Source organism: Seriola aureovittata, chromosome 14, assembly GCF_021018895.1.
Source record: "Seriola aureovittata isolate HTS-2021-v1 ecotype China chromosome 14, ASM2101889v1, whole genome shotgun sequence".
Lineage (NCBI taxonomy): Eukaryota > Metazoa > Chordata > Actinopteri > Carangiformes > Carangidae > Seriola > Seriola aureovittata.
Window position 1 is genome coordinate 8,302,345 of NC_079377.1, and position 22,779 is coordinate 8,325,123.

The 22,779-nt window shown below is 44.3% G+C and overlaps 1 protein-coding gene across 6 annotated transcripts in view; it reads right to left on the reverse strand.

The window, feature by feature from the left end:
• Positions 1-4,866: 4,866 nt before the first annotated feature.
• Positions 4,867-22,779, reverse strand: part of LOC130181345 (signal-induced proliferation-associated 1-like protein 2) — an 80,699-nt gene continuing 62,786 nt past the window's right edge. For 2 of the 6 annotated variants that reach the window (XM_056395478.1, XM_056395477.1), the window contains exons 14-21: positions 22,004-22,377; positions 19,703-19,984; positions 16,758-16,896; positions 12,464-12,683; positions 10,291-10,422; positions 7,848-7,965; positions 7,224-7,302; positions 4,868-6,768 (exon numbers count right to left, since the gene is read on the reverse strand). In XM_056395478.1, the coding sequence (XP_056251453.1) occupies positions 6,622-6,768; positions 7,224-7,302; positions 7,848-7,965; positions 10,291-10,422; positions 12,464-12,683; positions 16,758-16,896; positions 19,703-19,984; positions 22,004-22,377 (1,491 nt within the window). In that variant the 3' untranslated portion in view covers positions 4,868-6,621. Of the gene's footprint in view, positions 6,769-7,223; positions 7,303-7,847; positions 7,966-10,290; positions 10,423-12,463; positions 12,684-16,757; positions 16,897-19,702; positions 19,985-22,003; positions 22,378-22,779 lie in introns of all 6 variants that reach the window. The other 4 variants (XM_056395479.1, XM_056395481.1, XM_056395480.1 and 1 more) reach the window with 4 other exon arrangements.

Here is a 22,779-nt window from a genome sequence, read left to right on the forward strand (position 1 = left end):
CTTACTTCATAACTTTTGAGAAGGAAGTAACCAAATTAAATGAGTGGTGGGTAGAAATAATATTTATTTTTTATTGAAACATGCAGTTGTGGAACATTTCAATAAGGTAAATAAAAATATTAAAGACTATGACTCAAAACCACAAGTGTGATGGGCCCCTGACAGCTACTGGGCCCAGTGCAGAACAGCAATACCTAATCAAGTAATTAACCAATGCTTATCTATAGGTGCCTCAATAAGAAAAGTTTGGGAAGATTAAATTAGTAACCAGATTAGTAGTATTATATAGGCCCTAATGAGGTGTATAAATGATATTAGAATTTGCATATACGTGGGTTCCAGTCTTTCGATTTGGGGAGATCAAACACTTACCTGGTTTGACTTTCCTCTTCTAGTGACTTTCAATGATAAAAGTGAGTACATCAACATCAGCGAGAAGCACATTTTCAACAATATCTGCTGCAGTAACTGATGGTCTGTTGTTATAAGTTGCACGTGGACACAGAGTGCACTCTCTTTCACAGTTTGATGTGATGTGTTTTCCAGGTAGAAAGTGATTTCACTCTGGCATCATTCATTCAGGAGCTCACTGTGCCAATGAGGGAGGCTCAAACACTTTTTGCGTTTGACCTTCCAGTGTCTCTGCATCTACCCCCCCCCCCCCCCCCCCCCCCCCCGGCCATCACACAGAAGATCGATTTCTCTTCCAGTTAAGCTTTTATTGCTGATGATGGGTCAGTGGGGGTTGTTTGTTATTCAGTACTATACGCCCCCACTCTCACACCTACCATTCAGCCCTTTCAGACATCAATATTCCCATGACCCTCTAAAACAACCCCTCCACTCTGCCACACAGGCCAGGCCAGACTAATTCAACTTTGCATAATCAATAGATTTACAAAAAAAAAAAAAAAAAGGAAAAAGTCAGTGTAGAGATCTAGGTCTGAACTCCTCCCAACCACTACCCACCACCCACTCACCCACCTGCCCCACGCCTTGAATGCCTCCTCTCAGCCAGGGCTGTTTGCACTGGAAGGAGCCGATTGAGAATCAATAGCAGAGCTCGCTGTTGCTCGGCAGCTGAAAAGGACAACAGACAAGGACATCTCAGCAAATGAAGATAATTCACCAGCCCTGTCTTATCTATTTGTTCCTGTCTCTTTATCTAATTTGGCAGTGAAACAGGACACACACACACACGCACACACACACACAAAATACAACACATGAGCCATTTTTATTCTATCCCTTCACCTACCACACCAGAAGTCCGCTGAGCTTCTGTCTCTTCTAGATGTGTGAGATTTCAAGCTTCTCTGGCAGCACTGACCTTTCTAGAAAATTATTTTGTCCCCCCTTTCCCTCTCACTCTCTCTCACTCTCCCTCTTTTTTTTACCCTTTCTGATAACTATTGAGGCCAGGCAGGCAGGCAGGCAGGCAGGCAGGCAGGCAGGCAGGCAGGCAGGCAGGCAGGCAGGCAGGCAAGCGGCTTATAAGATGTCGCCCTTCACTAGCTTCAGCTAAGAGGTTGGTCACCTGAGACTTGACTGACAGATAGTGAGGGACCGTGGGGACCTGGGAGGTAGACAGGGGAGAGAGATGACTGTCTGCTGGTTTGGAGGATCTTCCTTTTTTTTTTTTTTTCTCCCCTCTCCTTTTCTTCCTTTTGTGTTGTGTGTGAGATGCAGCTCCCCAGTGAGTGAGAGGGAATTTCAAAGCACCTGCAGAGGAGAGATGAGCTACACAGATAACCAGTCGAGGTGAGAGAGCTAATCCTGCCGTTACGCCTCACGGGCGCACAACACAATTGAGATTTCAGAACTGTCTGGCAAGACCAAAGGCAAGCCTATTGAATTTTCCTTTTTTCACCATCCTCGATGCTTCATACCTGAGTAGTGGTCAATACTGTATACATCTAACTCTCTGGTAAAAATGGAAAACGTGGTATGAAGATATTGAACCAAGGATTACACACAACAGCCATTCTGAATAATGCATAGACAGAACTTCTAATATTTATGAATAATTCCCTGAAATCCTGGAGTTGATTTTTAACGGCGATCCAACAGGAACATAGAATTGAATCCATTGTTTGAGGGAGCTGGTAGCTGATACAGATATTTGATATTTTTGCTAGCAGACTGACCCACACACTCAGTCGACAGACTTCCCCCTCCCTCGGTGCTGTGCCAGCTGTGCTTTGGGCACACAGAACTCTATTCTGAGTAACATGATCCTGACTAGGGTGGCAATCACAGCAGGGGAGCATTTTCTGTGGGACCGTGGAAGCAGGACAACTGTGTCCCAGTCACGTGCCGTTATGTGTGACGAGCAACAAATCTGTGAAGTGGTGGTTGACGGTCACTCCTGAGTGGAGGAGAAATGGCGGCCTTTATTCCTGTAAAATGCTGACACAGTCAAATATTAGAAATCAATATGGTTTGTGTGGCTGTGAGCTCTTCCATCTGGTTAGAGCAGATTTTAAACCTATTGGATTGGGTTTAACTTTACTGCTCGTCAGCATATTTTGCGAGGCTAATAAAACTCCAGTGTGTCGTTGTAGCCTTGGATTGGCACCGTCCATCTTTTTCGCTGCAGCTTGTTTCTCTTTTTCACTCTCTGTCCACAGATATTTCTCCAGATTCCCCCGATGCCAGAGTCATTTGGCACATATCCTCCTTTCAGTCACTGGACGAACTCCTGATCTTACCCTCCACAACACACACTGGAATCCTCCTCCATCTGAAACAGACACACACTTTGGTCTTGTGCCACTGTGAGCTCCCATCTGCTGTCCTGGCACCGCACACACACATGTAGATTAACTACCTCATCTCACTGCACGTTGGTCCTGGCCAGACCCAGAGCTCATCCACACACACACACACGCACACACGCACACACACACACACACACACACGACCGTCCAGGCATTTTATAGGCAGCTATGGTGTGGAGTAGCCTGACAGAGGGGTCAGACAGAGATCAGGAGCCTCCCAGGAGAGTCCGAACAGGCTGGCTGGTAATATTATAACCTCCAGGCTCATTCATGAAGTGGTCAGACTTGGATGAATCTACCTCTTTTTGTTGAAATTGCTTCATAACCTCAGACACAGTCTCTGCTGACACAGAGGTGGTGCAAAAAGAACTAGAATTACCGCCTGGCGGTCGTACGCCTCCACTAACGAGTCAAATTGCAGGAAATATGGTCACAATCTCTCCTTTTGTTTCGGGAACATGATGATGTCACAGTGAAGTTGACCTATGACCTTTTGGATATAAAATGTCTTCACTTCATCATTTTATCCTATTAGACATTTGTCTGAAAATTTGTCATAATTAGTGCATGAATTCTTGAGTAATGGACAAAGACCAGTTTTGTGAGGTCACTGTGACTTTGACCTTCGAACTCAAAGATGAACTGATAAATTCTTATCAGTTCATCTTTGAATCCAAATGAACATTTTTTGCCAAATTTAAAGAGAAATCCCCTCAAGGCGTTCGCGACATATCGTGTTCATAAGAATGGGATGAACAACCTAAAAAGGACATAGCCAGCACAGCTCGACCCACAATCCAATGCAGCTGCACAACCACCAGCCCCTAGAGGACGTGATAGATTGGACCACACTCCAGCAGCTGGGCTGGAGGTTTATGCAGGAAAGTAGCAAACAAATTTAATTGTTTTTCTCTCCGCACCCAAAAAGACTTATGATTAATTATTCAGTGAGTCCTTTGCCGTCCCCGCGGTGAAAGCAACATCTGTCATTTATTTAAAGCACAGCAACTCACAGGGAATCAAGTCACAAACACATTATGGTTTCATGTTTCCATTCGAAAGTCTTAGCACACCTGCTGTTTACAAAATAGAGGATAAAAAAGTCTCATAGAAAGGATTGTTATCTTTGTTGTCTCCTGCGGGAGCTCAACAAATGTATTGTTCAAAATTAGCTCTTTGTCTCTCGTCTGGAGAACAGGCATCAGATGGCTGATGAGGGCAAACACTCGGCTTTCGGTCCATCTTCGTGCACAAACTCTCCTGTCAAAGCTTTTTTACTTATGTTGCTCTGGTGAGTCTTCCCAGTACATCTAAGGTCACTTAGATGCTGATGTATTATTTTTATGATGCTTTTAGTGGAGTCCAAATCTGAGGTTTTGAGGTCTTTCTGTCAAAATATCTGCAACTTTTACATCTATCAACATTATGTTCTTTCTTTTTTTTCCCTGATCTTCAGCTGATGCATTTGGAAATACAGTTCACTTGAAAGGTTGGCTGCATGTAGGAATTCATCGAAATGTGCAGACCAGACTGTGCAAAATTTCCTCTGAGTTTCCCTGGACAGTGTTTCTTGCTCAACTGAGGTGGAGGGATAATAACACAAAAATGGAATTGCACACTCAAAAGACTCTAACTTTGAAGATACCCACTTCATTTGACTGATTAAAGGAATTCATTTTTGCACAGACTGTGGATCTCTTACATTACAAATGCATTTGGGAGGTTTAACTTCACAGCCTGTGAGGAGAGGAGATAAAGTTACAGCTGCCAGTTAACTCTCTCAGTGTAGATACAGGCATATAAGTGCTGTATTAAACAGCTAGTTTGACATTTTTTGGGAATGTGCTTATTTGCTTTGGGTTGGATGAGAAGATTGATACCACTCTTTCGTCTGCACGACAAATATAAAGCTAGAAACGATTAGCTTAGTGTAGCATAAAGACTGGAAACAGTTAGCCTAGCTCTGTGCAAAGAAAAACAAGCATTTCTGTCATATTTACCAAAATGTCGAACTATTTGTTTGAGACAAAATATGAACTCATCCTCGCACCACTGGGAGCTAGCGTACTAAACTTATTTATTATGGCTGTTTGGAAAAATGTGACAAAATAAAGACCGCTAAATGACTTATTTTTACAACTACATTTATTTTAAAAAACAAAAAATCAAAACAAAAGCAAAAAATAGAACAAAAACAAAAAAGCGACCAGTATCCCACCAGGGATGAGACAGTTTATGGAGAGAGACATTTTTTAAAAGCATACAAACCAGCAAACTGTAATCTAGCAGCATCCAAATGTTGGAATCTCCAAAATCATCATTTATATATTTAAATATATATTTTTTTTTTGCCCTGGCAAGCTACACACTTTACAACATACACAGAGCTTTATCTCTCCTTAGTGCAGAAAAAAATCAAAACAAATACCCTTAATAAAATAAACAACTTTAGGTTAAATAAGCTTAAATAATAGTGTTAAATACAAGACACTTCTGTGGCAGATATGTACAGAAATAAACACATTTGGCATTGTAAGTGTGGTTCACTGGCGCTTGCTCTAATGCTCTAGAAACCACTGCATAAGAACACATTTTACTGTGATAAACTACACACACACACACACACACACGCACACACACACACTCACACACACACTCACACAAACTTCCATACACATGATTTTATATCAGTGAGCCACAGACAAGGCATGTGTTTATAAAAGACAACTAAAAGCAAAGAGAAACAATCCATTTACAACCAAGAGTTTTAGGCACAGTCTCTTCCTGTTTTATAAATACATGTCAAATACAACTGCTGCTCAACAGGAACTCTTCACGTTTGTGCTAACTTCTATTTTTTTGTTGTTTTTTCTTTTAAACACAGTTTCATAACTACCACTTTGTTATTGCTAGGACATCGTGACAGTGAATGGAAACTACTGACAAACATGTGTGTAGGGAAAAGCACCTTCAAACATCAAATTTACTGCCATGTGACCTCTACGATTACAACACTGAGGAAAAGCAAAAGTGGAATTAATTCAAAGAAAAATGGCCCAGAACATCAAACCTTGAAACTTTTGTGACTTTGGGAATCAGAAAATCCAGAGAAAACAAAAGGGTCTCAGTTGAGCTACATTCATTTTTCCCCCCACGGTACGTTTCAAGACCGCCACATGTGGATTCCTCTTGGTGCAAGCAGACAGTAAGTACCACTTCATTATGTCCAGTACATTCCTCCCCTCCTCCCCCCTCGCCTCACCCTCTCTACTTTCCTGTGTCCGTGAAGGCCGGCACAGAAACAGCTGTGTGACAGTGTGCGCAGTACGATACAGTACAGCTGAGTATACAGTACAGTAGGCTGACGTGACATATGTAGGTAGACTATATGTTGACTACAGTAAATGAGCTTTACATTCCACTACTGTAAGAAGATCCCAGGGACTCGGGCGGGGCCCCGGGGTTTGCCTTTCTCAATTCCTCTCCAGGAAGTTTCCCAAGAGTCTTGTTTGCCGATGTGGAGAAACCGTTAACGTCAGAAACAGCCTCGCACTTCAGACGGAGGAGGATCCCAAAACTAAGGTCCAGATCAGGGTTTCAAGTCTCTCCACACGGGGCTGCATGACAGTCTCCAAAGCAGGGGCTTTTTTAAAGAGTCTTGATTACTCTGTGGGCCGCTAATGGTTTGTTTTAAAGTTTGTTTGCCTGTGGATCATCTGGGAGTCTTAAGTAGGAGTTGAATGGGTGCCCAGGAGGAGTGAAGGCCATCTCACGCGCTCTCTCCCTCTCTTTCTGCAGGTCTCTCTCTCTCTCTCTCTCTCTCGCTCTCTCTCTTTCTCGCTCAAGGTTTCTTATCGATGGTGTGAAAGAACCACTCCGTGAACTTCCTGAGCTGAGCCGCCGCTGTCTGGCTTTCCTCCTGCAGTCGCATGTTATCCTGCCTCAGGTGTTGCACCTCCTCCTGCAACATCGCCTTATCCTCTTTCTCCTGAACACAGAAACACACAAACGATCACGCACACACACACACACACAAAATCAACACCAGGACATGAAGCAAAAACAAATGGATACAAAAGAGGCTGATAAAAGCCCCCACTATTACAAGAACATCCGTCTTTCGTCAGCGCTGTGTAAATGGGAGGCATTAAAATGGCAAAGCAGCTATTTCTCTGCCTCGACAAAAGTGCATTTCCTCTCTCCATTTTAAGCACATTAGTGGGGGTGGGGGAAGTGTTGGGCTGGGACACAATAAGGAAAGGAAACAGGATATTGAATTAAGTGGACTAGTTTGTATTACACAGACCTCGGGGCACCCATTACTCAATGTCTATTCTCCTGGGCTATGTGTCACAGACATGCACTGTTCGCTGACGTGGAGAAGGGGTGCACAAAGGTGATGAAAACATAATCAAGAAATTGGTTTGATATATGTGAACTCACCTTCCTGAGGTCATGCTGCAGCTGCCTGAGGATAACCTCCAACTGGTTGACTTTGCCAGTTAGTGTGGAGGGGGAACTGCTGTCGGGGAGGACAACATAGGATGTTGTTAGGATTCAAGAATGACTCATTTATCACATAAATAAAACACAATGACACCTTCTACCAGGACACAGAGGCTGATAATGGACAGTTGGTTCAGGCCTGCGCCCTTTAGCTGCTGTTGCTCTGCCTAATTTTCTCTCCTCACACAGCATTCACAACACCATGGTTCCCATGCAGTGGATGTTGCAGCCCTGCACAGATATTTTTCTGTACTTAGTAAGCTAGCATGACGGTTTAACCCACAGCTCACACAATTGTCCTTGAGTTTTTGGCTTTGTAAAGGTGATAATACACCATCTGCCAAACTGTAGGGATAATGCTCTTATTAAAAGTTTCATGCACACCGCTTCATCATGTGGAAAAAGCTTCTTCACACGCCTGCTGTGCCTAGGAACGGTTGCTAAGCTATGATTGGACAATCACTATTTGGGGACGCGGGTTGAGTGAAGTCAATTAGTCAATTATTCACTTGACACTGAAGCATTGGTGCTTGTGTGTTTGTGTTTGTCAGTAAAGCCTACTCTGCATCCAGCGCTGCTCCCTCCGCCTCCACCACCCGTCTGGTCAGCTCTCTGGAGATCTGCAAAGCCTCGGCCCGCTGCATGTCCGTCATGGTGCAGAAAGACGCCACGCGCTGGTCTGGAGACAGAACAGGTGACGTAACAGGTCATAATCTGCCCCTCACATCAAGGGACAGGAAGTGTGTTCAGCAGTGCATTTGGTGGTGTAAACATGCAGCTAAGATAGAGCAGAACAACACAACAACAACCTTCCTGACAGGATGGGCTGATTCATTCATGCTTTATATGAATGAATGGTTCTGGTTGAAGCCACGAAGGGCAGTCCTCCCATACTAAGAGATCTATAGTCTGACAATAAGGAACAAGGTGGTAAACAGAGCATTTTTTGACTATCACAGATAAAGTAAGTCCCTTGGGGGTTGCTCCAGTGCCCTCACCCCTCTGAGTTTCCTCCGACAGCTGTTTGGCTCATAATGGGCTGAATCCCAGAGAGATGTAAGCCACCAGTCATGCTTGTTTTACCATATCAGGCCCTTAAGCTTGCTCAAAGCCCCATGGAAAACCCAAACTTGGCATGTTACGCTTAGGGACTGCTCAGTTTTGAGGCGTAATGCTCTTTTCTTTAGAAATCACTCTCTCTCAAGCCTTTGGTCTGAGACTAAAGATAGGAGGATCTGCATATTCATAGAAAAGATTAAGGAAACCCTTCCATTAATTTAGCCCCCAAATGAAAGCTAATCCACTCCAAGACAAAAGCTGATGGAGCCCAGAGTTGGTTGTTCAGACGAGGCAGGAAGAGGGAGACCAAGCTTTCATTTACATATGAATGAACATTTTCCTCATATTCGATGGCTGCATCAGAAAGATTAAAGACTTCGAGGAAAGCAGTGACGGGCACAGAAAAGCAGCTTGTCATTTTTTTTTTGCGTGACCTGGTGTGTTCACAGATTTAGTGGACAAACGGCTAAAAAAAAAAAATCTAACAAAAGCAGATTACACTGAAGGGAAAACACGACCGTCGATGTGAGTGAACATACTGTGCTGTATTTATTTGTGAGGGAATAATAAAACATATCCAGTTGTTGACAACGCAAGCTTTCAGTTATTGTACCGAAAGCCTGGCTGTTGCTTCCATCTGATTCTACTTTCAAAAGTGTGGATGCTTCAAGCCAATTCAAACTGTCTTTTTGCATCATGAGTAAGAGCAGTCTCTCAGGATCTACATAACTAAGGTTATCAAGGCCATATATGCTTTACATCTCTGCCAACCTCACATCCCCTGGCTCTAAACAGAGCTGGTTAAACAGACATGGCACAATGGCAGCCCGGAGCCACTTTCTGCTCAGCAACAAGACTCCAGCTTACACAGCGCTTTTCTGGGCCAGTCGGGCTGCCGTGACAACTGCCTTCTTGCTGCCAGTCAGACTCTGCATCATCTCCACTGATTCCGCTCTTATTAAATGATATGCTGCGGGCTATGCAGCAATAAATGCATCACAGAAGAAACTCTACAGAGGATTCATTAATTATGACAAATGAATGGTCACATGCTACGTTGCCTGCTCACTGGTCTCGGGGTCAGACGGAGTTCAAGTGGAAAGAAACTCGTGGCATGTTAAGAGTTTCCGTGATAGATGGGGAATACACTGGCATGAGAGAGGTCAAAAAATGTACTTAAACTAGGAAAAAAATGAACGGTGATGATGCTGACCATGAAGTGGTGAGGCTGAGTAAAAATGACAGCTTTCAGTGTTGATAGGAACAAACATTCATGTTGTCCTCATGAATTTATACGAGTACTGAATTCCTATATCACACAAAACCCACAAATACTCTAAAGCAGCCATTCAGACAGATCATAAGAAACAACAGTCCATCCGAAAAAATTGCGTTTTCTGGTTCTAAGGAGAGAATCTTCCGCTTTGGGCCAGATGAAATGTCTGTCTTCATTTTGTAGAAGAAAAAAACCCCAACATTTTCAGTGGACCATATTCAGATTTTACGGACAAAAAGCCAAAAGAGGAACTGAAATTACCCCGAACTCTAAACCCAAGAGCTTAATAGTAAAAGGCATCACTGTAAGAGCTCTCCCTGAGTGGTGACTTGCTGGCTTCATGGTGAGAAAATTGGCTCCATGTCTGGGCTGAGAAATGATGGCTCATTTTTCCAAGTTATAGTGCTTGATGGGAATCACAATGGGTCTCAGAGCAAAAGGCGCAAAAAGCTGAAAGATTCCCAATAGTCACCTCCTACAGCACTAAGGAGACACTAGAAGAAACACAAACACACAGAGCACACAAACCTACACATGCAAGCCAGCGAGCACTTGCAGATTACAGACACACACACACGCACACACACGTGCTAAGCAGCCAGGGGGGAGGAGGGGGGTGAGGGGGGGGAGGTTGCACAAGGTGCCAGCAGCTTCAGCCAGGTTGGTTACCTTCAAAGGCTCGTGCTGCGTCAACCAGGTGGGACCAGTCCAGGCCTGAGGCTGTGTCTGGGAGGGGCATGAGGCCCGGGTCGCTGAACTTGGACCTGTCCGCCAAGGAGCCGTCAGAGAACCAAAACTCATCTGCAGAGACAGGCAGGCACTCCGATCAGTGTCTGGCCTGGGTTTGGGGCTAATCTGAGTCGCCCATCAGTTTACCTCAGACAAGAGGGGTTGGGAGAATGGAGGGGCTTAGAGGGGGTAACGCAGGGGTTTTAGTTGGACTAGTCATCGTTGCTACAAGAGATGATATTTACCTAACTCAAGCCCTACACATCAAAACACCTAGCTTGTCAACGCTCACTAAAGTTGCTCCTATCCAATCATACCTTCAGCTAAGGCCAACTCTAATCGAATGTGTCTGTATAAGAAATCCTCCTGAAGGTTGTAAACAATTAAACTTTGAGAAGAATAGTTTTGTACCAGTGTGACAGCATGATAGGCTAGCATCACATTAAAACACCTTCTCTGCATAGCACTCGCAATTCGCTGTCTGAGGGGTGATAAATGACTTGTCTAAGTGAATGTCTTCATGTTTCAATCAATATCTCCTTTCCCTCCCCTCTGTCTCTGCCACCCTCCCTCCCTCTCGGCCCTGAAAGACAGGGAATGCAATAAACAAGCTCCCCTTCTGCAGAGGGGCGTTTAGAAAAACATGAGTGGAGAAGCAGAGAAGAGACAGAGAGAGCTCGAGGTGATGCTGACACTCTCCTTTCAATTTATCCAGCGTCTTGGAGCTTGAGTGATTCACTGTTTACCAAATTGGGCTGTTTCAGTAAGCCTGTGTGCTCAACTACCCTTCAAAACAATCAGGAATCCATCAGGTTGACAGCCAGAAGAGGCTAAAGAGAGAAAAATCTTTCCAAAAGCCATTTTCTATCTAACGACGGTAGCTGGAGACGGGTGAGGAACGGTATGGAAATGAGACAGGAGGGACAGACAGGGGAGGCAGGCAGGGACTGATGAGTGAATGAAACATTATGTATGACAGACATTGTGACACTCCTGATGGAAAAATAGGCATGTTCATGTCAGAGATCTTAAAGACCTGCAGCGGTGCAGGCAGGACACATCACCTCTCACTGCTAATACATATTCAGTGGACGCTGGGAGGACAGTAGAGAGGGGAATACTGGCCAGAAGTGACAGGTGTCTGCTTAATGCAGACGGAGCGGTGGGCCCCTTGCAAGTTGCAAACCACTTCACCCAGTTCAAATTAGTTGGCTATATTGAGGAGTGTTGCTGGAGTGTGTACCGGTTGTTCTAATGATATTGGTAGGACACAAGTGGCTGGCTCTTCTGGTGCCAGAGAAGAAGGACGATAATCCAAGAGCAACACGCAGAGAAAGTCTATATCAGCCTTCCTGTCTCAAAGAGGCGTTTTTGACAGATCAGAGTTCTGTTTCTTTTCTATAAAGCAGCTTCTCTGCAGCATCTTTGGTCACTTCTACATCCACACCAATATGTTTTGGTTTTAAAACGAATCACTTTACACCTGGCGTCCACGCTACTCCAGAGTTTTTGAGCAAACGGAGACTTTTGGAAACCCCGCTGGCCCCACAGTTTTGAAAACTGCGGGGTCGCGTTTTAATAGCAAAGATTTTTTGAAACGACTTCTTTTTTGATTCTTGATTGGGTCTTCTCTGATTCGTCAGGCTCCAATCACGTGACCCTTTTGTGGAAGAAAACCACGTCTCCCAATCTATGTTTTCCACTGCCATGGCTGCCTTACACCCATGTGTTACTTTCCACACTTGTACAATGGCGGTGGTCCAAGCAAAGACATTTCCAGTCTTAGTTTTAGCCATTGCTGCTCCTCATTCATAGTATTTTCTGCAACTAAGCAACCAACTGCAGACCAGACAATCTGCTTCTTGTTTACACCGGCATATGCATGCCCAGTGTACCTGAATGGTCATGTGATATGTGTTTTCTAGTGTTAGTATTGACAATTATTATTATTATTTTTTTTATCATTATTTCTGATACAGACTAAAACGCTTTGTTTTTGTTTTAAAATGAAAACGTAGTAGTGTGGGCGTAGCTCAAGTCAAGTACTGTGCACATTTTTGAGATTTTTCTTTGCACCAGCTAGCCTAGTTGTGTGTATGTCATATGTACTTACTTCTTAGGTTGGATGCTCCCTGGTTGTGGATCATACGAGGAGGCAATGTGCTGTGGTAAGGTGGGGTGGTGCTGAAGAGGATGTCGTTAGGCATGGCTTGGTCCAGCATGGAGCTGTGTGAGCTGGTGTAGGACGAACCCTTCCGATTACTACACACACTTTCGTCCGACAGCGTCCGGTATAATGAGCGTCTCGGTGATAAACTGCCCACTGCTGAAACCTGAGAGAAGGAAAAAGGAGAACAAAATTACCTCACCACAATACAGAGCACAGAGCTGACTGGCCTCCAAACCCCCAGCAATGGCCCCCTGTCTGCACCTTCCCTGCCTTTCCTCGGCACAGCAGGTTTACACGAGCGGGCAGCTGGGTGGGTAAGGAGGGAACATCAGGGAGCAGTGTCAGGAATCAATTACAGTCTTTGCTCTCAGGAAAATGCAGATGGATTGAGCACAGCTGGAGAGTGTCTGGCAGAGTGGGAAAAACAGGGGACAGGGCTTGTGGAGGTGGTGACAGAGGTCACTGCGCCGAGGCAGCCAGTAGTCACTGAGCTTAATGTGAGGCGCTACAGAAAGCAGCCAAGACTCAGTGTAGCTGCCACAGTACAAGATGGAAGAGAAAGTTTTTTTTTGATGCATTGACAGACAATCCAGAGATGTATTTGCATTTGATTTAAGATACAAACACAAACATAAAGAATACCAGAGTCCCTACTTACAGGAAAACACTGGCTAAAAGAGGATTGGTGCAAAGCAACTTTTTCAAATGCAATGGCAGATTATATTATGAGGACGAGCACGACCACATTTAGTCAAGCCGCAGGCAAGGGATAAAAATTATCCAGATATAAAAGAATGTGATATGTTGTGAACACTAGTCTATCAAAATGTGTCCTGAAGAGAATTTGTAGTTCTCCTTCTGAAAATCCTACAGCTGCCAATAAAATAACAAACAAATAAATGAACACAATTTAGCGAAGCTGCAGGTATAAAGTACTAACTGCTTCGTGCATTGTCTCTAGAATAGGAGGGAACCAATGCAAGACAATGCAGAGGTCAAAAGAGAACTACAAGGGGAGGCTGGCCAATCAGAAAAGCTGTGAGGGCTTGAATAGTACCGTCCTGAGGGGATGTCTTCTGCACACAGAGGAGAATAACACAGTATACAACTGCAGAGATACTAGAGTTTCATGGCTGTGGCCAGAATTTTGACAGAGGATCTCCTGTTTAAACACACAAAACCACAAACACCAATCCCATCCATCATTGTCCCGTTTAGCTTACATAAATATGGCAGGAGTGACATCAAAAGTAGCCACAAATGATATGCGGGGCAGTTGGCCAGATGGGTAAATGTCTGCCTTTGGCTTCCCAGCTGTAACCAACACTACACTGGTATCTCCGCAAGCCAACACCCAGCCATCTCCATTTCAAAGCCCGATCCCCCCACAAATCCCATGGTGAGAATTTAAGAAACATCTCGTACGTCTTTAAAGTGGAGATATGTACTGGAATTCAAAGCAGCACACACATGCAGCCTGCAAAGAACATATCAGAGGCTTTGACTTAACAAGGTTGTCCCTCTCTTATTGCAAGTTTTCCCACCCAACTTTACAAGATTAGACCCTGTAAGGTTCTTGCTCATCAAAACAACTTTAAACAGGATTTGCTGCTCGCTATATAAAGCAAAAATAGCAGAGATTTAGAGCTGCAATAAATGGAGTCACGGCAAATGAAACCATTTGCAATAGGGCTTAATGTTTTCTCAGAAGCCATCTATTTATTACATCTACAGCACCACGTCAGGCTCTCTGAAAACATCTTGGCACTGCTAAACTGAGCCTGCTGTGCACATTAAGCACAAAATATTGTATTAATCAAACCTGTAAAATTACTGACTATTTCAGTGTGTCTAAATTCAGACTCGCAACAGACTCAGCCTGATTTGGGCTACAGTGTGTGCGGATTCATTTGTACAACAGCAACGCTCTTATCAGTCAAGGCAGCAGTGACACATCCACCTAGATTTTTCCTGATTTCCGTAACTTTTCCTCACTGCCCAAGCCGGACAAAGACAACAACCAGCCTTGGAAGCCTTTGACGTGCCACTTGGGAGGATGTGTTGGACAACCATCTATTCAAAAGCTTTTTTCTTTCCCACAGGAGGTTCAAAAGAGGAACGCTGTGGGAGAATAAGCTGTGAACGGCCTTTCCTTTACGTCAGCCACACAATAGTCTGTCTGTCTGTGGAAGGGCGTCCCAGCGGCCACCTCGCCTGGCAAGGAAAATCTTTCCGCACCTGCTCACCCACACAAAGAATGGCACTGGATGACTACCAGAAGTGACACATGCATTAACCTTTACCGTATACTCCGTTTAATTACTTAGGAGATTAAGCAAGTCAGATTGTATTAAATCAGAAATAAATCAATGATGTTTCCAACATTGTCATTACTGTAATTTGATTCCTTAACGTGCCAGCTGATGATTGAAAACATACAGGCCCTGTGAAGCTGCTCCTGCAAAAGAACAGTATGTGTTCATTGGGATCAGATGTGTATATGCTTGGAGTGTCTGGCTTTGTGCTTTCTCTCATGCATCTCTCTCCCAGATTGCTTTTCCACACACTGTATTATTGAACTGAATCAGACAGGAGAGTGAGATTACAACAAAGACCATACTCCTCTTTGAATTCAACAGGCAGCACTGTGCACCTTTCTACTGGTTACTTTCCTTCTCTGCGGGAAACAAGATAGAACCAAATGAAAGGAAATCACAGTGCAGGCCTGATACACCTGCTTTTCATTTTACAGTTGCTGACGCTGCCTATTCTCTTGTAAGTACCACATTTACTTTCCTGTAAGGCTAGTGCATGACAACAACGACAACAAGACAAACTAATCAGTGCACTGAGCTGCTTCATGTGACAGACAAGGCCGGTCTGTGCCAGAGGACATTTTTGTATTCACAAGGGATGAAAAAATAACCCATTTGTATGTCTCCAGGGTCCCTTCCTGGTAGATAATGGATAGGGGACGGCGCAGGGAACTCAAGATGCAATTAATAGAGTCTGCAGGATCCGGGAACATCAAACATCGATGCACTCTCTTCAACTTCCTGCCTTTAATCCATGACATCCCGACTGAGCAAACTCAGTCCCCGATATAAATTAAATTAAACACCCTGTGCCAGTCAGTGGGGACTGCCACGGTCTAGTGTTGAGAGAGACAAGGGGCTCTATTTTAACAGTACAAAGCACAAGTGCATTTAGAGCATGTCCATATCACTTTTGCTATTTTAACGGTGGAAAAAACGGTTGCTGTGCCAAGTCCAAAAGGGAGTGTTTTGGGCATAACATGCAATAAACCAATCAGAGTGCCATCAGAGTTTAACACAGAATTAGATTCACTTTGTGGCGAGTTGATTACATATTGTTACCGACCAGTGAGCCCAGTCCTGGCATGTGCACAGCTCTACAATGAAGGAACGGCGCAAATCACAATGTTAGACATCTTTTATGTTATATATAAATTTTCAATTCGTTATGAAACTGGACAAATTAATCTGCTGTATTGTAACGTTCCCCCTGACAAATAAAAACATCTGAAGTGCATTTTCAGCACACTCTATACACTCTACACGCACACACACATTGTGCACCTGACGATGTAGGCTCGTGCATATTACGCTCTTGATAATGTGCCCTTAAAATAACAGTGAAATACTGCTCCATTGACTTCAGACCAGGTTTTTGTTTGTTAATCGCACAATCGCTTTCCACTGCCAAGATAGCAATGGCCAATAACTCGCCTGACCACAGCTCACTTTAAGACCATCAAGCCCATGGTGCACTCAGATGGCCACAAGTGTATTTGCTATTTAAACAATGAGAGCACTGGACGGGAAAATGACAACTGCTTTAGTCTGAAACCAGCAAAGACACTTATGTTGAACTTTGCACTGCTTTGCATCAGGTGTATGATAGAACCCAAGTACTAGCAGCTGTGGTACTAAGGAGCCAGCTGATAGGCAGCAGATGTTTGTCCTGCTTTTTACTTGCCTCCCAGCAAGAGGTGCTGGGATCTGCTCTGGTTCTGGCCTAGTATGTATGACGGCTGTTAAGTCAGTGTGAGAAAATAGCCTTTGGGGTTGCAGTATAGCCTTACAATGTCATGTAATTATGCTATCAATCATTACTTCACAGTTTCAACAGGTTATTTTTATCTGTGTGTTAAAAAAAACATCACAACATCATGTAATTTGGAGCTGAGTTAGTCAGTCAACCACAATGACCTCACCTTCCGACTCCTGTCTTCTCCTGGAGGGCTGTCGGGCAGCATCATTTTAAGGTATTCTTCTTTCGAAAGCCTCTGCAGTGATTTTCCATCCCGCTCACCAGCCTGGAGCCGGCAGGCAGCCTCCTGTGCGTACAGCTGCCTGTGAACAATACAGAAGGGATAGAAGAGCAGAGCTCGTCAGAAGGGTCACACGAGCCACATACTGCAAGGGAAGCCTTGAGCCATCGCAGCTTGGGTTGAAAGGACTGGTGGCTCCAGCTATTTAGAAAACAATGTCAGTATCACACAAAGGGTTCAGGTGGATCCTTCTTAGCATGCCAACATCAGGTGCCTCCCTGCTCCATGCTGGTTAGGTGATTGTGGGGTAACAGGGTTGGAGAGGGAGCTAGGGAGGAAAACTTATTTGCAATCACACTCTGTCCCATCTCACTCTGCCAAACCCACGATTAAAGAGACTGTGAAGAACGCAGCCAAGCACTGTGGAAGGTAAAAAGAAAGGTAAAAGGGGGTTTTGGGCAGGAAATACATCCAGAGACAAGGCAGTGCAGGGAGGATGCGACGACCTGGCTGCTGAAGTTGTGTGGCTGTGAGACCTCCGCTTTTGGTGAGCAGCCTGTGAGCATGACACATCGAGTGTTGTTGGCACTGTGCTACATGACCACGGGGGAATACACTAGATGGCGAGATGATGGGACCGCCTCGTTGCGATGGTTACCTAGAGACACTTTTGCTGAGAGTTGCCCTGTTTTAAGCTTTTGGCACCATGGCAACCGAGCCATAAATACATAAACGGGTATTGCAAATGTCCGTGTGTGATTGCCAGATGCGTTCTCAGTGATCCATGAGATCTCTGGTTCAAAAACAATTACTCTATTCTAAGACAAAGAAGTGCAGTTTATTGAGCTCTGTTTACTCGCGACTAGATGTTAAAACTGCACGGAAAACCCTTCTTTTCGCCCTGAATCTCGACTCTTTTCCAATTTGTTCTTACATGATCGATCCATTATTACGGGAAAACTGGGAAAAAAGCTAAGGCCCTGACCTTTGCAATTAAAGGTTATTCTACTGTGAGGGAGCGTCTATTAAAAGCCTACAATGTGAAATAGGAGTTTTTTGTTAAGCAGGTCTTTAGTATGGGTGTGACAGTAAGAAGGTATGTTCTCATCCACCTGTTTTAAATACACATTTTTAATGCCTGAAACTCAAAAAAAAAAAAAAGGTTTAATGTGTTAAGGCTCGGCCGAGGTGGAAAGAGGTGGCATATCAAACGGGTGACGCGGGTGCATGTAACTATAACATTCCTGATTTAGGAATATGTTGTTCAGAAGAGACTAACTATTAATTTTAGGAGGGAAGCAGCATGAAATGACATGATATATCTGTGCTTGATTAATTATGTGATCTCCTCATATCCTCTAGAATGAACTGGGATAAGTAGTTGATGTAAGCACACATGCATGCTCGCATTTTTATTACTTATCATTACTAGAAAGACTAGAAAGGGTACGTTGGATCAGGGTCTGGCAGGTGGACAGTTCACAGCAGTAAGATTCTGTAGGAGATACAGCAGAAATGTCACAGCCACTGACACACAGCTGGTTGCCCTCCACTCTCAGCACGCGCAACATGACAGGACCAGCACATCAGAGAGGAGTGGGGTGGTGGTCCAGGACAAGGGAAGGGTAGGTGTGGGGAGTGGGGTGTGGGCTTAGGTCAGATCAGGGCCACGGGGTTGACTTTGACTGTGTACCTTGAACGCTCAGACAGCATTTTGAGAAGGAAGGCTAACAAGCTCTCCGCTCCTCTGGAACAGGAAGCAGAAGCAAGAAAGAAAGAGCCGGGGGTTAGGAGCATTTTTTCACATCCTGCATTACATACAGTGTTAGAGCAAATGAGAAAACTTTTTAGAAAGGGGGAAGAGAAACTTCATTATGTTAGAACAATATCTGTGAGTAATATTAGGCCATTTATCACGAGGCACTGTTATGTAAGATGAAATAAAACTGTAGGAATATATAAACAAACAATGAGGAGGATAACTGAATTACAGAGCTTTTTCATAAGTTGGCAGAAGATGACTTCAGTGCATGCGATCAATCACACAGCCCTTAAGTGGCAAATTTCACAGCCTAAATGAAATTACTTGGGAGCTAGAGCAGAGGGGTTTCTTCCTGAGCAAATCTCACATTCTTTCCTCCAAAATATGCCCCGAGCCGGCACGCAAACACTTTCACACAAGCACACACACACACACATCTACACTCACACCATCAAAGCTCGGTTTCAATTTCACCATCAATGGCTGCTCTGTTTCCTACAGCAAACCATTTAATCATCAGCCAGATACGGTCAGTCGTCACTGCTCATATAAAGTCTGAGCAGAGTATACTCTTCCTTTGCAATATTTCTACAAGCTATACTGCGGCTGGTGTCCATAAGCTGCATGTGCGACAACAGTGTGTTGCTGTCTGTGGATTGTTGCTTGGATCCCAGCAGAGCTGCTGATCTGGTAGAAGCTCAGCCTGGCAGTCCACAGGGACCCGGCTTCACGGAAAGATCAATAACCACAAATGACATGTGCCAAGTGTATTATGTCCACAGCTTCATTGAGCTTATTTATTTTGTGGCTGTCGGCTTCAATCAGGGCCAGTTTATGCACACTGGGTGGGCTGATGGGGGGATACTTGTATTGGAATGAGCCTGGCACAAGTGCAGTTGTAAGTCTGGGAGGAAACAGCTCTATAGTGACAAAAACAGTGGTGATGAGTCAAGTTAGCAAGATCAAATGTGTCATCTAGCTCTGAATGATAGCTAGCGCTGAACTTAATGCGAATCATGTGAACCAAGCTGTACTAACTCTTTTATGTTTTCTGTGGTATAAGAGCATATTTGGTGAAGTTCTCATACAGGCTCTCTCTTGCTTTCTTTCTCACACACACACTCACCCACACTCTGAAATGTTGGGAGGTCCCTCAGTGCTGTGGGCTTCATCATCATCATCATCACCACCACCACCAGTCGTCTTCATGCCCACTGGGAGTTTGCAACTGGGCTCGGGCCGTGTCTGTCCACAGGCCTCTGAGCTGGGCCCCGGCTCTGGCTCTGGCTCTGGCTCTGGCCCTGGCCCTGAACTGCTGGTCTGGGGGATGGTGTACACCTTGGAGGAGTCAGCGGACATACAGTATCTGGCCCCGCGGGCCAGGGGACTGCCAGAGTGGTGTGAGCCACTGATCAGACAGCAAAAAATGAAAGCAAAATATAACTCAAAAGTGACCACAGAATGAATGAATTTAAAGGAAACAAAAAATATAAAAAGCACAACCAAGCATCAACAATGAAGAATGAGAAAGGCTAGTAATGATACAGCTGCGTCAGATGTTGAGAAATGATGATGATTTTAAACTCCAAATTATTTTTTTTTTAAGCTTAACGCTGCTGTTGTCTTAGACAGGATGACATCATTTACTCCACACACAGTGAATTCCAGCTAGTTCACCTCTGGCCTACATTGAAGATGACTCACATCCAGTCTCTCATGTGACTATTCCTGCTAAACTTTGTCCTTTCACTGTTTAGTTAAATATCAACTGACAAACTGGATTAAAGGGTCAGTGCATTCAAATCATAAAAACACTTTGATTTTTAACTTACTCCCAGTGGTATCTATCCAAATTCTTAACATTCAGTGATATTTCACTTTCTACTATTATTGTTTCTAGTTATATTTATAGATGGCATACCACAAAATCCATTTTCCATGTCGTTCAATTACATCACAAATCTTTGGCTTAAGGCATCCTTAAGAGAAGCAAATCTTTTCTTGTTTCCTATTCATCTCATCACTAACATGAGAGAGGACAGTTTGTCCTTTAAGCCACCTGCCCAGTGTGGTTTTATCTGTTAGCTGCCCAACTGGACCGAGATTCAAATAAACTGCACAGGTTCATAAAGATGCCACTTTTTTCTTCTTGTTGTTTGCTGGAAAACTTTCAGCAAACACAAAACATTCTCTGAAAATACCCTGAGACATCAGAGTTGGCTTGAGCTCGGAGGCTACTCCGTTTCCATATTCATGACCATCTGGGCCACACCCTGTAAAATGTGCTCCTGCTGCTTCACTGTTTGTTCAGATGACACCATGGTGTCAAAGACCATTACATAGAAGGTGGGAAGCATCGGAGCAGTCAAGGTGAAGGCATGGGCTCTTTCCTCATTTCTGAATGATATTCTGGACCGAACAGATCTGACGGCTCCCAAACAGGTCAATGATCTGAACAGATTGTGGTAACATAATCCCGTGTGGCATAAACAAATAGATACCCATTCTATTTCATAGAGACGGACTGTGATTGGCTTCAGGGGCAACCCTCTCTGACACCCTTCCTCCTTCCCATATGGGCTCCAGTCTGGTTAGAAGGACTTAGACGACGGTGTGATGAAACCCCCCCTGTGTTGCTCCAGCCCGACAGCAGCCCCACCCACCGGCTTCAGCACAGCTGGATGATTCAGGTTGTGGGTCAGGAGTGAGGAAGCACGGCTGGGTGAAAAGGTCAGCTAACAGCCAGAAACCATCCTTTTGTGCACGTGTTTGTCTCTGTGTGTGTTTTAAAAGAACAGATAATGGGCTGAATCGTGTGGCCGTGGTGATGGATGTGTGCGAATGTACATTCTCATGTTTGAACACATTGGATTGTGCTCCGAGCCATATACCATGAAAAGGGTGTGATTTTTAATCAGCGGGCAAATCAATGACCCCACACGCTTGAATTAAGCCACAACAGAATGAAGTAATTGCCCACAGAGAATATAAAAAACATCAGAGTTACCACTGACCTTAGCAGCACTATACAGATGGGTGAAAATCAAAGGAACAACCACATTGTTCCCATCTCCTAGTAACATGCTGGGTCTCTGTAGCTTCAATGCATCTTTGCATAGAGTCTTTGAAACTCTACTGGAGGGATGAATGCCATTCCTCTAGGCCTAAGTTTGGGGAGTGTTTTCTTACATGTCCTGAAGATGTTTCATTTGGCTGAATCTGGTGACAGCAAAGGTCATAGCAAATGATTTTATGTCTCCTTGGCCGTGTATGTAAGCACTTACAGTCTCCAGTTATTTATTCAGGTTTTTCCTTAAGTTTGACCCAAATACAAAGATGTTTGTTGCTAAGACAAAACATTAACACATTTAACCTGTCAAAAAATAAAAAAAATCAATTAAATACACAAGTTGTCTCTCCACTATACCTTGAATGGGATGAGATCTCGCTCAGGTCTCCAATGCTGCCATCTGTCACGTGACTAGACATAATGGCAGACGCGTAGCCCTGTGGTAAGTACAGTTTCCCATGATCCTCTTCTGATGCCCCGTCCTCATGGTGCTCCGACACCCAGGGGTGTCCCTGCTCCCCCATCCTGCTCTGCAGCAACACCCGGGCCCCAGGGGCCACGCAGGGATTAGTGTCAATGCCGCTGTCTGTGGATGCCCCTTTGATGTAAGTGAGGCCCAGCATCTCTGGGTCCATCAAGTCTCCAGAGCCAAAGTGCTTATCATCGCTGTTGCTGGAGGCGTTGCTTGAGAGAGTGTTGCTACTTGAGTGGCTTGAGTTTTTATCACCCGTCTGGTACAGAGACAGAGAGCGAGAGAGCAAGCGGGGTGAAGGAGAAAGAAATACAGTAAGTCAGACAAGGTCAAACAGCAGCTGCAAATAATTCTTACGGTTGGTGCACCAGACAGGAGAGGTTTACCCATCTGGCTACATGACATGGTCATTTGTCCCTGACTGAGGCGACTGCTTGTTTTCTTGATGCCCATGATATTGTCAGGCTAGTTTTCAGTATTAGGAAGAAATACAAAAAGAATATGCTAAATGTCACATACCTTGTTTGTAACCTCTTAAATTCTGGTATTTATATGAGAAATCCACATGTTCTCAATCATTTTAGAGGCGTAGAATATTTTCATCATTTACTTTATGATCAGAAAACCAAAGTTATTCATCATCTAGCTAAGTCCGGACAGG